The sequence below is a fragment of the Anopheles merus genome, chromosome 3L, assembly GCF_017562075.2.
Source record: "Anopheles merus strain MAF chromosome 3L, AmerM5.1, whole genome shotgun sequence".
Taxonomy (NCBI): Eukaryota; Metazoa; Arthropoda; class Insecta; order Diptera; family Culicidae; genus Anopheles; species Anopheles merus.
This window is the reverse complement of record NC_054085.1, coordinates 9340396-9352870: the sequence shown is the minus strand read 5'-3', so window position 1 is coordinate 9352870 and position 12475 is coordinate 9340396. Positions and strand designations below refer to the sequence as shown.

General features: G+C 45.3%; 2 protein-coding genes across 4 annotated transcripts in view; one reads left to right on the top strand and one right to left on the bottom strand.

Moving 5' to 3' along the window:
- Nucleotides 1-324: 324 nt before the first annotated feature.
- On the bottom strand, nt 325-3752 carry LOC121599959 (protein O-mannosyltransferase 1). The gene is made up of 4 exons (XM_041928125.1): nt 3147-3752; nt 2913-3078; nt 2218-2353; nt 325-2146 (listed from the first exon to the last, which is right to left on the bottom strand). Exons 1-4 carry the CDS (start codon nt 3491-3493, stop codon nt 402-404), a joined length of 2394 nt encoding a protein of 797 aa, XP_041784059.1. The 5' UTR covers nt 3494-3752; the 3' UTR covers nt 325-401.
- A 1006-nt stretch (nt 3753-4758) lies between these two features.
- LOC121598668 (ral guanine nucleotide dissociation stimulator-like 1) overlaps nt 4759-12475 on the top strand; it is a 35748-nt gene continuing 28031 nt past the window's right edge. Inside the window, exons 1-2 of one of the 3 annotated variants that reach the window (XM_041925837.1) lie at nt 4759-5051; nt 9415-10775. In XM_041925837.1, the coding sequence (XP_041781771.1) occupies nt 10725-10775 (51 nt within the window). In that variant the 5' untranslated portion in view covers nt 4759-5051; nt 9415-10724. Of the gene's footprint in view, nt 5307-9414; nt 10776-12475 lie in introns of all 3 variants that reach the window. The other 2 variants (XM_041925838.1, XM_041925836.1) reach the window with 2 other exon arrangements.

The window sequence follows — 12475 nt, the reverse complement described above, 5'->3', positions numbered from 1 at the left end:
CACCCGCTCCGTGGTTTCCCGTGCGGTTCTTTGTTCCCATTGGGGTACTTCTGTTTCTATTTGAGCAGCTGGGAGTAGCTCCTGCTCCCAAATTTCAGTCTATTCCTAAAATGTGGTTAGGGTTAACAATCCGCTACACAATGAGAGTGAAACAGAAAAGACAGCAGACGAAATCAAACACTCACAGACAAACATACACAGGTAGATCTTCTATTTGAGCAACGGAGTTGGCTCCACTTCGCAAATCTTCCTCCAAAAATTCCCTACAAAAATATTTTGTGATATTTAGTGGGGGCGTTAACATAGACAAATAGACGTTCGTTAAAAAGACGGCTAGGGTAACAATATATTTTCGCAACGAAAATGGAGTATTATTAGTACTATAACTGTTAAACAAGAGCCTAAGGCTTGTGGACGATCAAATCCCATGTATCCTTCAGACGCAGCTCCAATACATCGTCTGCCGAAAGAGCGGTAGTGCCATAGCTCAGCACACTATATCGCTGGAAGAAGTACAGCACACCGGCAAACCAGGCTACAACGATTGCCCGGAAGATACCGATCACCAATGCCGACTGCTTCACAAACTTCCTCAGCGCCAGCTGACAGTGATCGACGACAAAGCAGAGCAACATCACCTTAAACAGCAGCGCCGGCAGATAGTTGTACAGGAAGAGCGTGCGCTCCATGAAGAAGTACGGCAGATAGTGAATGAGGTACCCTGCAAGGAAAATCTCACCACCCAGGCGGAATCGATCCCACTCAACCGGTTCCAGGTCGTATATCTCACGCCTTCTACGAATCAGATAAAACACCAAGAACGCCACGTACAGCACGATCGCCATCGTAGCCGAGTACCAGATGACAAGGTTGCCGAGCAGATGGACCTGCGCGTTCGAGTCGCCATCGATCCAGTAAGCAATGCCCTTATCCATCAGGGGCCACTCGTGCGGCTCGGACGAGTACATGTGGCTCTCCAGCTTGTCCGCGTGCAGCAACATCTTCAGCTGCAGCTCGGAGAACTTGTTCCAGAACGACAGCTTCGTCGGCTCGGTCGGTATCATCTCGGTGGCGAGCAGTTTGTTCAGCACGTCCTTCTTGTCTTTGTGCTGCGTGTAGCGGTGCTCCTCCACGTTCCAGATCGTGTCGATCGTCTGCTGGCGCCGATCGGCCGCCACTTCGAACTGATTGTAGCCCCAGTCTGGGAGCTGTTCGCCGGTGTACTTGAGTGCGGCGGTTGTGTTTACGTGTACCAGCCGCACCTGGGAGGTGATGGCGTGCCACTTGTTCTTGGACTCTTTGCCGTTGAGTAGCTCTACGCGCCACAGCAGGTTGGCTGGCATCGAGATGTTGTAGTCGATGTAGCACGACACTTCCTGGCAGAGTGGAGACATCGGTGAGGCAACGTCGTGCGAGTTTAGCGCACGACTCGTTACACCATGCACCAGCTGTATCACATCCCCGTGCTCGATGTAGTCGGGTTCGTCGTCTACCATCAGGCTGTCCTTGTTCGGGCGCTTCACGATCCACCAGTTGTTGACGTCCTTAAAGCCGTAGCACGTTACCTGCTGCTGGTGGCTCGAGCCGCGACCATCCTTGTACTTGATCGGGTAGACGTGCGTGTGCGAGTGCAGCCAGCAGACGCGCCCGTGCGTGTGCTTGAGCGTGATCTGTGAGCCGTGCTGTACGCGCAGCGGTTGCCCCTTCGTGATCGATGCTAAACCACCCTCCAGCGATGCCTGGAAAGCGCTAGTCATGACGTTATCGTGCGGTCCTGCCTTGTACAGTGTGGCGAAATGCAGATAGAAGCAGCCGATGTACACGGCGAGCGATACGCCCACTATGAGCAGGGATTTAGCGATCACTTTCAGCAGGATGGAAGCGTTCGATCGGCGACGATCGGGTAGCTCCATCCAGACGTGTCGTCCGATGATGTACATCGCCAGCAGGTAGCTGTAGAAGCCGACAAACTTCACACAAACGGCAGCAGTTAGTGAGGCGGACGCGATCGTGCCCAGTGTCCACCAGCGGGCGGAGAATGGGTCGGCTTGGAGGAATTTCAGCACGGTCAGGATGCCAAGGGCCGCGAAGAAGAGCAGCATCGATTCCATCAGAATAAAGCGAGAGTGAGTCAGGAGGGCATTGTCTGGAACGGAAAGGATCATTTGTGAGAAATCTGGACCATATGATATTGCTGATTAGCAATGTTTCAAGTACCTAGAATGATAAGGAGTCCACCAAGAATGCTGACACCTTGACCGAGCTTAACCTGGCGTAGGATCGAGTAGACGATCGGTGCCAGCAGACTTCCACATAATGCCGGAACGAATCGTAGCGCAAGGATAGGAACAGACTGAAAAGAGATTTATTGAAGATTGCAAAGATGATTAATGGTGCTGCTTAGACCTTGAGATTCTCTCCATTCCTTTCTAATATTCGCACACTTCAAACGATCGTGATCTTTGTCATGCAAACATTGACACTGACATTTATCCAAACATCAGAAACGAATGAAAGCAATCATCACTTCGAATGAACTTTCATCCGGGACTCGGTCAAACATTACTGAAACTTTGCCATCCGCACCAAACACAAGCATTGCAAGGTGAGCGAGATTTGTTAAAATCTACTGTAAACAGTATGCGCGTAACCCGAGAAGCGTCTTCACTTTCATCTTCACTGATTGAAGAGAAGGTAGGAGGAGCAGCAGCATGAGATTAAGCTCCCCACCGCGCCCTTTTTCGGTGGAATAGCGAAGGTTATGGTTTTAGCCCGCAAACCAGTTCCACAGACGGTCGCGCGCGCGTTGCTCATTTGTGTCGCCATTGTGTGTGTGTTGCGGTGTCGCAAAACTGGTTCTCATACCAAAGCATGATGAATTTTCCAATGATTCCACGCCACGTTATGCTTACCGCATCATATTCGCTGCCGATCTTTGGAAACTCGAAGCTTCCACTATATCCGACTGCTCCGGCAGCGCCTGCAATCATCAACTTCCCCAGCGGAGGGTGCTGATCGAAGTAGAAGGTGTTTTTGAGGTACAGCGAGACGAACTTTCCGAAATGTATCTCATCGAAGCTGGAAAACAGATTGATTTGTTAGGCACAAAATCATCGATCTTGTAAGAAAACACTTTTCATACTTACACAACGCCCCGCGGGTGTGTGATGCGATAGAACCGTGTCAGGAACGAGAGCAAAAACAATCCCACCGTAGCTGCATTGAACTGCAGGCGGATAGAAACGGTGAAACGATCGTCCACTTCCTCGAAAACGCCATTCCGTTCGCTGATTGCTTCCGCAGGCGAGCGTTTGACGGGTTCGTCGCTTTTCAGCTTGTGGTGTCTTTCGTTCACAGCCGTCTCCATCGAGGGCGATCGTTGCTCGTTCACGGTTGCGCTTTCTTCACTACCTTTCTGTGCCTTTTTCTGTGCCTTACGACTACGCACTGCGGTTGTGGTCGTGTCCGTAGCTTCACTCACTGCTGTTTCCATCGTGTGGAGTGGATTACCCTACGCTGCGACGCAAGGATAGCAAATGCCACGACATTTAAGCGCACGAATGGTGAAGCTGCTCGTCTGCTTTACGCAACTGGTTGCTTGTGCGTTGAAGTTTTGGTAACTGATGATGATGATGATCTCTGGTGGCTTCTTCAGCTGCTTGAATCTGCAGCAACAACACAGCACCAACACTGCAACGATCGCGCACGAATGAAAGTGAATTGCAATAGGTTCGTTTGGTGGTGGGAGGAACCCGAACGAACACTTCAGATATCTGTCAAACTCAAAAGAAACCGCACAATGGTGAAGGTTATCCCTTTGGCATTAATTTTGGTTTTATGCTGACGAGTGCATTAAATTGCTTTAAAAATAATATCACTCATAAGATATTTAATAGGAGTAAAAAATTATTAATGATAAATTGAATTAATATATAATTAAAGTATTTGGAGCTATAAAATAATTAAAAAATGTAAAGAAAAATTATTCAAACACAGGTTGAGCATAAATGCTTCGTATAGCATGAAAACCGACCCTTCATTCTGTTCCATTGAAATCAACAACTCAACGTGTAAGCAATATTGCCTACATTCAGGCGTTTGACTCGATCTGAAAGTGATCTACTGAATGATATAATTTCATAAAATCAACTATATTGAGGCTTTTCATACATTTTACCGTGGGAGTCATGATCTTAAAAAAATATAAAAATAAATTACAGCCATAAGTCTTTTAAAACTACCCAATCATAATTTTTAATTCGGTTTGATTCGATTGTATTAGATAGAATCGAGATCAGCTCGGTTATCCGTGCTTCTACCCTTAATCTGTGTACCCCCGGATGAAACGCGATCATCGCTCTAACCAGCAAATCATTTAAAACACACCTACACTTACACACCTGTAGAGGCACGTACACCTGTGCAGGGTTCGTCGCTTGATCGAGGTTTAGAGTCTTGCTTCATTTTAACTAGATTTGTTCCACAAAATCAGCACTAACTAGAAACAAAAGTATCAACACATGTTTTATGTCATGAAAATAAATTGAATTATTTACTTACCTTATCATATCCACCTTTAAAAGCATATATCATGCCTTTAAATAAGAAAATTACCATAATAACCTGATCTTCGGTTTGCTTCCGAATTCAACCCCTGCGATACCAACACACTCACCCTTTCGGATGGGCGTTTGTGTGCGCCTAGAAAGTTCAACTCCCTTGCCAAAGCGACGAACGTCTCTCGCACACAACCCCACGAGACCTGCGGGGATGATGCGTGGTGCCTCCGTACGGCTGCAGGTCCGAGATCATTTGTTTCGTTTCGAGTGTTCGGTTCGCTCGCGTCCGGAGCTACTGTTTCTCGTGCTTCATACGGTGCTGAAAAGGTGTTGTGATTGTCATTGTTCCAAAATATGTGTTCGATGTGTGATCGTGGTGCCTTGAAAAAGCACAGCACGTAAGTGCATATCCGGTGACGATACTGTGAAAATCTGACTTCACGCGTGTATAAGTGATTTTGTGAGCAGAAAGAGGATGCAACGGTGCTCAAAGTAAGCAACGATCACGCGCGCCAGATCGCACTGTGTGAGTGTGTGTGAGTGTGTGTTTTATTTGCAAAGCAAATTTGAACATGAAAATAGTGCGTGGTGAGGATTTTTAATGTATGCTAGCATTTTTCCATTCCTCCACCTAAACAAAACGCAACCCTCAATCCCTTCAGCAGAGTTTTTTTTTGTGCGGAAACGTCAACCTTTTGTCGCAGAAACCCACCCAGACCGTACGTGTGGGTGAGAGACAGAGCGAAGGTGAGCACGATCGCTGATCGGTGTGTGTTGTTGTTTTGTTGCTAGCCGTTCCGATGGTGTTTCTCTACCACCCCCTTTCTGTGACTCTCTGTGTGTATTGAAGCAGATTTGAAGAATGTGAAATTTGTGAAAGGAATTTCCCTTTTTTTAACGTCGACAGAAAAGCGACTGGCGACGAATATGTTCGCTGGCCGTACGATCGGTGATTTGTGTTGTAAGGAGGGAAGGGGGTTGGCTGTTTATTTTTTGCCACCATCCTCTCCTTTCTGAATCGAGTGTTTGTGTGTGTGTGCGCCTGCGAAGAATAATGTTTTATGTATGGTCCATTCCACGCAACAGAATTGTGATGGTGCTACTCGAAGCGAACAATAGCGCCACAGAACAGGCTTGTCCTATGTTGGTATTTCCATTCTCCTTCAGCCTGTAGCTGCGACTGTTTTCTGTGTGTTTGTGTGTGTGTGTGTGTGTGTGTGTGTCTGTCTCTGTGATTCGTGTGGACGTGCCTCACGGCATTGCCACTGCCGAGGGTTGGAAAGAATGAAAATATGCAAATCGTTCAAGGCGCTGCCCCGCCAGACACACCATGCGATGTGTAAGACGGCGCGGGCGGGGTGTTGTTTCAAAGTCGCATAATTTGTATGATCGCTCGTGGTCTTGCAATTCCCCACAACAGTGTGTGTGTGGATGTGTTCATCATGTTTTATCAATACGCGCCTTAGCTTCACGTGTATACGTGATTTTTTTTTGCTTGCTGTTGATTTAAGGAAATGCATTCTTCGGTACCGTCTGGCTCGACGTTTAATAAGTCATTATCTAATGCACAACCCCACAATGCAGGTAGACCTTAGACAGCAGCGGTGAGCTCTTCGGCTCTTTATTATATCATCGCCGAATCGATGCACCGTGCAGCACACGTTCACAGCGCAATAAGCACGGCGTTTTTTGTTTAGAAGACCCGAATAGAAAGAGCTGAACGGTCGCAACGGCTGGAAACCCGATTTACGCTTACGGCACTGGATGGAGCGGGGGGAAATCAAACAACAAGTAGCTGAGCAAAGAGCGGTTTGATTGCAAAACTGTTCTAGAAGTTTGTTAAATAATTGCTTAAACAGTTATGAAAAAGTAGCCTTTTTTGTGTGTAAAAAATATTTACACGTTAAACGAAACATTAATTTTGAATAATACAAACAGTCAAGCAAAAGGTTGATAAAAAGTGTTACTCAACCCCCTGTTGAACAGGCCCGGATTGAGGCAAACGTTCTAAAAACGACGCCCCACGAGATGAGGATGATGGAGGGTCGAACCGGAGTCGGTGTTCACCTGACCTCAATATGATTGTGCTTCTCGGCGCATGGGGCCGAGCTGCTTAATAACCGTTTGCTCCACACACCAGCACACTGAAGAGGCTGGCACACGGGGTTGCGCTGGAGAGGAGAACTTATTGTCAACTTGCAAACTGGGGCACGTTTTCGTCCGACGATAGGGGACAACCTCACTGCCACGAGGCGAGTGACAGGCTGAGTGGGATATAGCAAGATTTTTAGGAAGAGTTTGCCGTTTTTTGTAACTTTAAATATTGTTAAGCGAATAAAAATACTTATACGACACTGGGTACCATTACCATGTAAAAAAAGTCACCTTGAAGCAACATCTAAACGTCAAGCGCCAGCGCGACACGCTTAGGAAATATTGTGCCTACCCCTTGAATGTGCCTTCAGGCGGCCCTCCTGACGTAACGTTCGTTCTTCTGCTGATGCGAGCCTCCTCTCCCCGTACAGCACAGTTTGTCACTTGCAATTAACCACCCTGTCCCCGCCCGCCGTTCGATGGGGTGTTGCATCAATACCGCCACGGGTCGAACGATTTGCCCCCCGGGCCTTCGTTCGTCTTAAAACCTGTCCTCCCCCCGAGGGAAGAGAGCAATTGCCCGCAAGATGGACCCCGAAGATGGGTTAGGAAATGATTTGATCATGATGTTACCATTTCTAAGCGAAACTTGATGCAGCAAGCGAACAGAGTTAAACCCGCCCGGCCAGTGCCAACTTGCATGCATTGGAATGCTGACATCATGCTGGGATTAAAAGATGCTTCTGACTCCCTCACCCCACTGAGTTTGGCCGGGGGTTTTTAGTGTGATCGTGACGTGCGGCCGCTTATCTGGCGCTGTTGCTTCGTGCCACTGGGGGGAAAAAACAATGTCACTTGGGTAGCCAATTTGGCACGTTCAGCCAGGTGTGTTTGGGGAGGATGGTGTTGTTGTGGCACACACTGTATGCGGCTAGATGATACGGGTATGGGTAGCTTAATTTATACTATTTGAAGTTTGTTTGTGTTTTTTTTTTCTTTACTGCTGACAATTGTTTGTTGCTCGATCGAGCGAAGCTGTTTTGCGTCTTTTTAAAGACACTGCAATGCGGAAATTCATTCACGAAGCACTCGTAAACATTAATTGAATTTAAAAAAAAGAAGGAACTAGTTGAGCTGGTCGAATGGATGACGTCGCGCGTGTCCGAATTGTTGTTGAACTCTGATTTATACAAAACAGATCTTTCGATGATTGGCGGGTTCGTCGCTGTTCCTGTCAAATGAGAAAAAAGGTTACTGATCGTTTGCATATCTGTTGATTATCGTTGCTCTCTTCGTGGTTACAGTAATGGTCGGGAATATTGCTCTGTACATTTCTCATTGCTCTGTACATAGTTTAAAAATTTGTCTGCTCTTGTACACTGATCTGGCCTCATGTGATCATCAGAAGGAAGTACATGCTTTGCAGTGTTTTTCTAATAATTATATTCTTCTTAGTTTAGAAATTACAGACATGACGCTAACGTTTGGATTAAACAACATTGGACTTTTTCCGGCAGTCTGTAAAAGAACTAAGCGAGAGAATATCGTTCCATGAACATCATTTGAATGTTAATAATTATTAAAGCTTACTCGCAAAAACACATCTATTACCTTGTGAGCTGCCTGTCGTTAGTTATTCGGAATTTTCACTATGGTGGACGAAGAAATGTGTGTAGGCATGTTTTAAGATACATCTTCAATTTTTTATCATTTCCGTAATGTTTTCGTTTCGTAATGTTTATCCAGAAAAAATGGCTACTGGTGGATGTTATATCGAAATTCCTCCGAAATTCGCTTGAAATGGTCGTGAAATTGAGCTTTGGCGCCATGGTTTGCCGCTGCGAAGCCTGTGGAAGTAGTTTCTGCTTCCTGATATGTTTGTTTCCCAGGTTCTATTTCACTGTTAGGCAGTGTTTAGTATTCATTTTCAGCATCTTTTGGAGCTTCTAGTCGCTCATGGACGCCGGTCAATCGAAACTGGACTTTCTTTCGATGCTTAAATTGTTGTCTAATAGTGCCAAGCTGGTGTAGATGCTGGAATAGGCTTATACGATTTCCACAAACTACCACACGAAGCTCGTTTTAGACGCTACGGGGTGCCGTTCTTTGATCGCGCACACTTCTGCACGAAGTTTCTTCTCCTTTTTTGCCATCACGGTTAGAGTTCGACTGATAGAGCTGTAAAATGTGTCTGCTGTCTCATAGGATACTAATTTTGAAAGTGAAATTAACGTTTTGTTAGTGTGGGTGAACTAGAACCTATGAAAAACCGACAATTTTCGTCCATTTTTGATGCAAACGTTTCTTATAAAAATTGAATGAAGAGTAGTGTTAAAGAATTGCAATTGTCCTTTGATATCTTACAAGTTAATAAAATAAAAACTTTTAACAGAAAGTCTGCAAATTAAACTAAAGAAAATAATTTTAAATTTATTAGTTTTTCCAACCTTATCCTTAACAGTAAGACCGTAACAAAAAATAAAAAAATACAGAAAAAAGCATAAAAGATGAATAGAAAAAGGAAAAAAATAATGAAAAAAGTCATAATGCTAAGAAAATAAAACAAACCAAAAAAAGGGAATAGAAAAATAATATTCAATAATATAAATGAAAAAAAAAATTAACGAAAAGCATAAAAAACTGTTTGATAATTTTAGTAACAAATCCTAGTGATTGAAAGTTGTTTTTTTCTGTTTTTCATAATGTAGCATGTTTTGCGTAACTTTCTCATCCCCATTACCATCTTCTCTACTCGTTTCAGGTGTGCGCTTCTGCTCAGCCTAAGATGGTGCTAACTCGCTTCATGCCGTAAACAAACACGGACAAAAAGCTTGACACGATAACCAAGACTGCCACTCCGTCCACTCCGGCTGGGTCTAGCGCCAATAGCATGCCAACAGCATGCCAGCATAATCAATAGGCAAAACCACAATTACACTACAAAAAACCATCACCGAAACAGCGCTCACCGTGTGCTAACAAATCGTACACAGCCGTACACCGTACACTCAGCAATAAAGAGAGTTTGTTGTTCAATCATCTCGCCTGCTCGCTCCCTAGCCGCACCACTTTATTCCCGCAAGTACTAAGTGCAGTCGGGAGAAATTTTCCCAAACCCCACACGAAGCGCGCGCCAGGGCAGGAGGAGGAGAAAAATATTACGCACCCGTCCCTACCCCTAAAGTGAAAGAAGAGCGCAGGGGAGGACGGAGGTAGGGAAACATGACAGTAGTGTAAGACGAGGGAAAACCCCCCTTCGCAAGTACATGCTGCCACAAAATCATCCGACAAAACAGCCAGCGAAAGCCGATCGAGCGTTGGAGATTTTCGATCCTCACGACGGTTCCGTTCCACTGGTGACGACGCTCGCTGCAAACTATTCACTTGTGCGTGTGTGTGTGTGTGTCTGTGTGTGTGGCTTTTCGGAGTGTGTGCCGGTGAAAAGTGAAAATTTCGATATCGAATCTGTCTCGCCCGGTGTACAACTGCGTGCTACAAGATCGTGTTCCGCCCGGCGCAGGTAGCCCGTGCAGTCTCGGATGCAAGTGGTTGGCCTGCCTGCAAATGGTTGTTACCAGTTTTTGCTGCTCTTGTGTGTACTGGCAAGCTTAGTTTCGGTGCTCATAAGCGAATTGTGGTGGTCTCTGAGTGCGCGCGTGTGTGTGTGTGTAACAGGGTGTGCCGTGCAAAAGGAAAATTAGTTAATGCACACAGGCTCCACGGTATGAGCCGTACGAATCTCATTGTGAAGGAAATGTGAAAGTGCAGCCGCCCCCCTGTCTATGGTGCTGGATTTATTACGAATCACTTTAAAGTCTTCAAGTACGAGTGCTCTTGTTTGTGTGTGTGTGTGTGTTGGTGAAAAAAGAAGAAAAACAACCTTACGGTGAAGGTCTTGGGTGCAAAATTTAGAGCCTCACGGTGCACATCCTTCGGCGTTTGGTCGTGCGTGGTGAAGAACGGTCTCGAGCATAGCAGCACACCCAGTCACACCGGTTGCGCGTGCATTCTGCTGGGCTGTAGTATGGATTGCCGTTCCGGCGTACCGTGCCGTCGACCCGATCGGATACAATGAGCAACGGCACGGCGGCGAGCGGCACTGGCGGCGATGCGGACAGTTTGGTATGATTTTCCTTGTTTCCTTCTAGCGTTCTTTTAAGTATTTAAGGATAGAAAACAACAGCGTAGCATGGGTTATCGATGAAGATGAAGAATGTTAATGATATTTTGATTACTTTTTGGGACTTTTTTACCTGTTTTGAATAGATTCTAGTTCTGAAAATTGAAGTTTGCCATAGGGTTTCGCTTTGAATTGCCTAATTTCAGGCGCAGTTGTTGTTTCATATGCGAATCTTTTCGGGAGATTCTTCTTTTTCTTGTAATAACTAACATTTTTGGATCTTGTATTTATATTTTGAGGTTTCGGAGAGTAATTTGATATAAATTTTAGGTCGAAATAATAGAAAGTTTAATACTCACAGGAAGAATGACATGCTGCTATGCAAGTGTCATGCAATCATTTGCTATTACTGGCGAGCTGCTCTGGGGCCAAAACTTCATTTGCAAAGAGGCTCTGACATGCAAAACGTTGCTTAAAATTGAGTTACAGCATGAAAATGACACCCAACAACCACCACAACCAATTTTGCACCGCTGCAACCGATCTGTCGCACACTTGCGTTCTCTCGCAGATTTTGCGAAAAGGGCAGCAACGTTCCCAAATAGACACAGTTACTATCTAAGCTTCAGACCTCCCTCCCCTCCTTGCACCCCTGCCAAAAATACCTTCCCAAATCAACGTGTCACTCTCCGGGTCGTTGCGCCTTTTCGACAACCGTGTGAACTTTGGGCCCGATTGTTGTGTGTTTGCCGGCGCCGTGAGATGCGTTCCGCAGAGTGCGAGAGGTTTTAACATTTTACGATGCCCAATCGAAAGCAGATCGGGTTGCTTCTTCTTCTACTAAAGATATTTTTTTTGTGTACCCATACCTCCTTCCTTGGACAAAGGTGCTGAAAGTCTGACCGCACGCGAAACGGGGTCGCACATCAGCCGTCCGGGGCCCATGGTGGTTACTTTTTTGGAGCTAGCCGCGGGACGGATATGGAACAACATATCAAGAGAAAAAAAAGAGATGCAGGGGGATAGCAAAATGTTAGTAATCTCTCACCAGGTTGGCGGCCCAGTTTGCCAGTTTTGTGTTTTTTTTTTTTTTTTTTTTTTTTTTGGAGGAATGAAAAATGAAGATGCTTAAGAAAAGTGCGGCAGAGGAAATGGGTAGAGAAATGATCCGTTTAAAAGATGAAACCGAGCGGGCTCAGTTCTCACCGTGAAATAAAACAAAAAACAGCAGGGTGACGAAAATTTTGAACAACAGTATTGTCCACTGCGGTGTGAATGGCGTGATGTTGTCCAAGCACTGGCCTAAAATAATGCTTCCCATGGCCTACTGCCGCAAAGTGCAGAAGTCAAAGCTCAATCCCTTTTTGTAGTGTTTAAAGTGTTTGCATTTGAGATGCAACTGAATTGAAAATTATGTTGATCTTTTGGTATAAAATGAATTTAGATACGAAACTTATTGTTTGAAACAGTTGAATACACTCAAAGTATTTTGGGAACTAAATAAGCATTGATCGTTTATTCGGATTAAATGCTTAAGACTGAATAGAAACCGTTGTTTTGCAGCACCATTCTCCACAAAGTTCGCTAACATGAAATGTAAAAGCTTTCTACCTAACAATTTCCCTTGAAATGCCAACATTTCTTAGAATTTTTGCAACATACTTTGTAAATCCAAATGAATCTAACCCGCTCGAAATGGCAC

Coding starts and splice junctions, on each gene's coding strand:
- LOC121599959 (XM_041928125.1), bottom strand. CDS start 3,493: ATGGAAACAGCAGTGAGTGAAGCTACGGACACGACCACAACCGCAGTG. Junction 2,354..2,912: donor TCGGCAGCGAATATGATGCG/GTAAGCATAACG, acceptor ATCTCTTTTCAG/TCTGTTCCTATCCTTGCGCT. Junction 2,147..2,217: donor TGGACTCCTTATCATTCTAG/GTACTTGAAACA, acceptor TTTCCGTTCCAG/ACAATGCCCTCCTGACTCAC.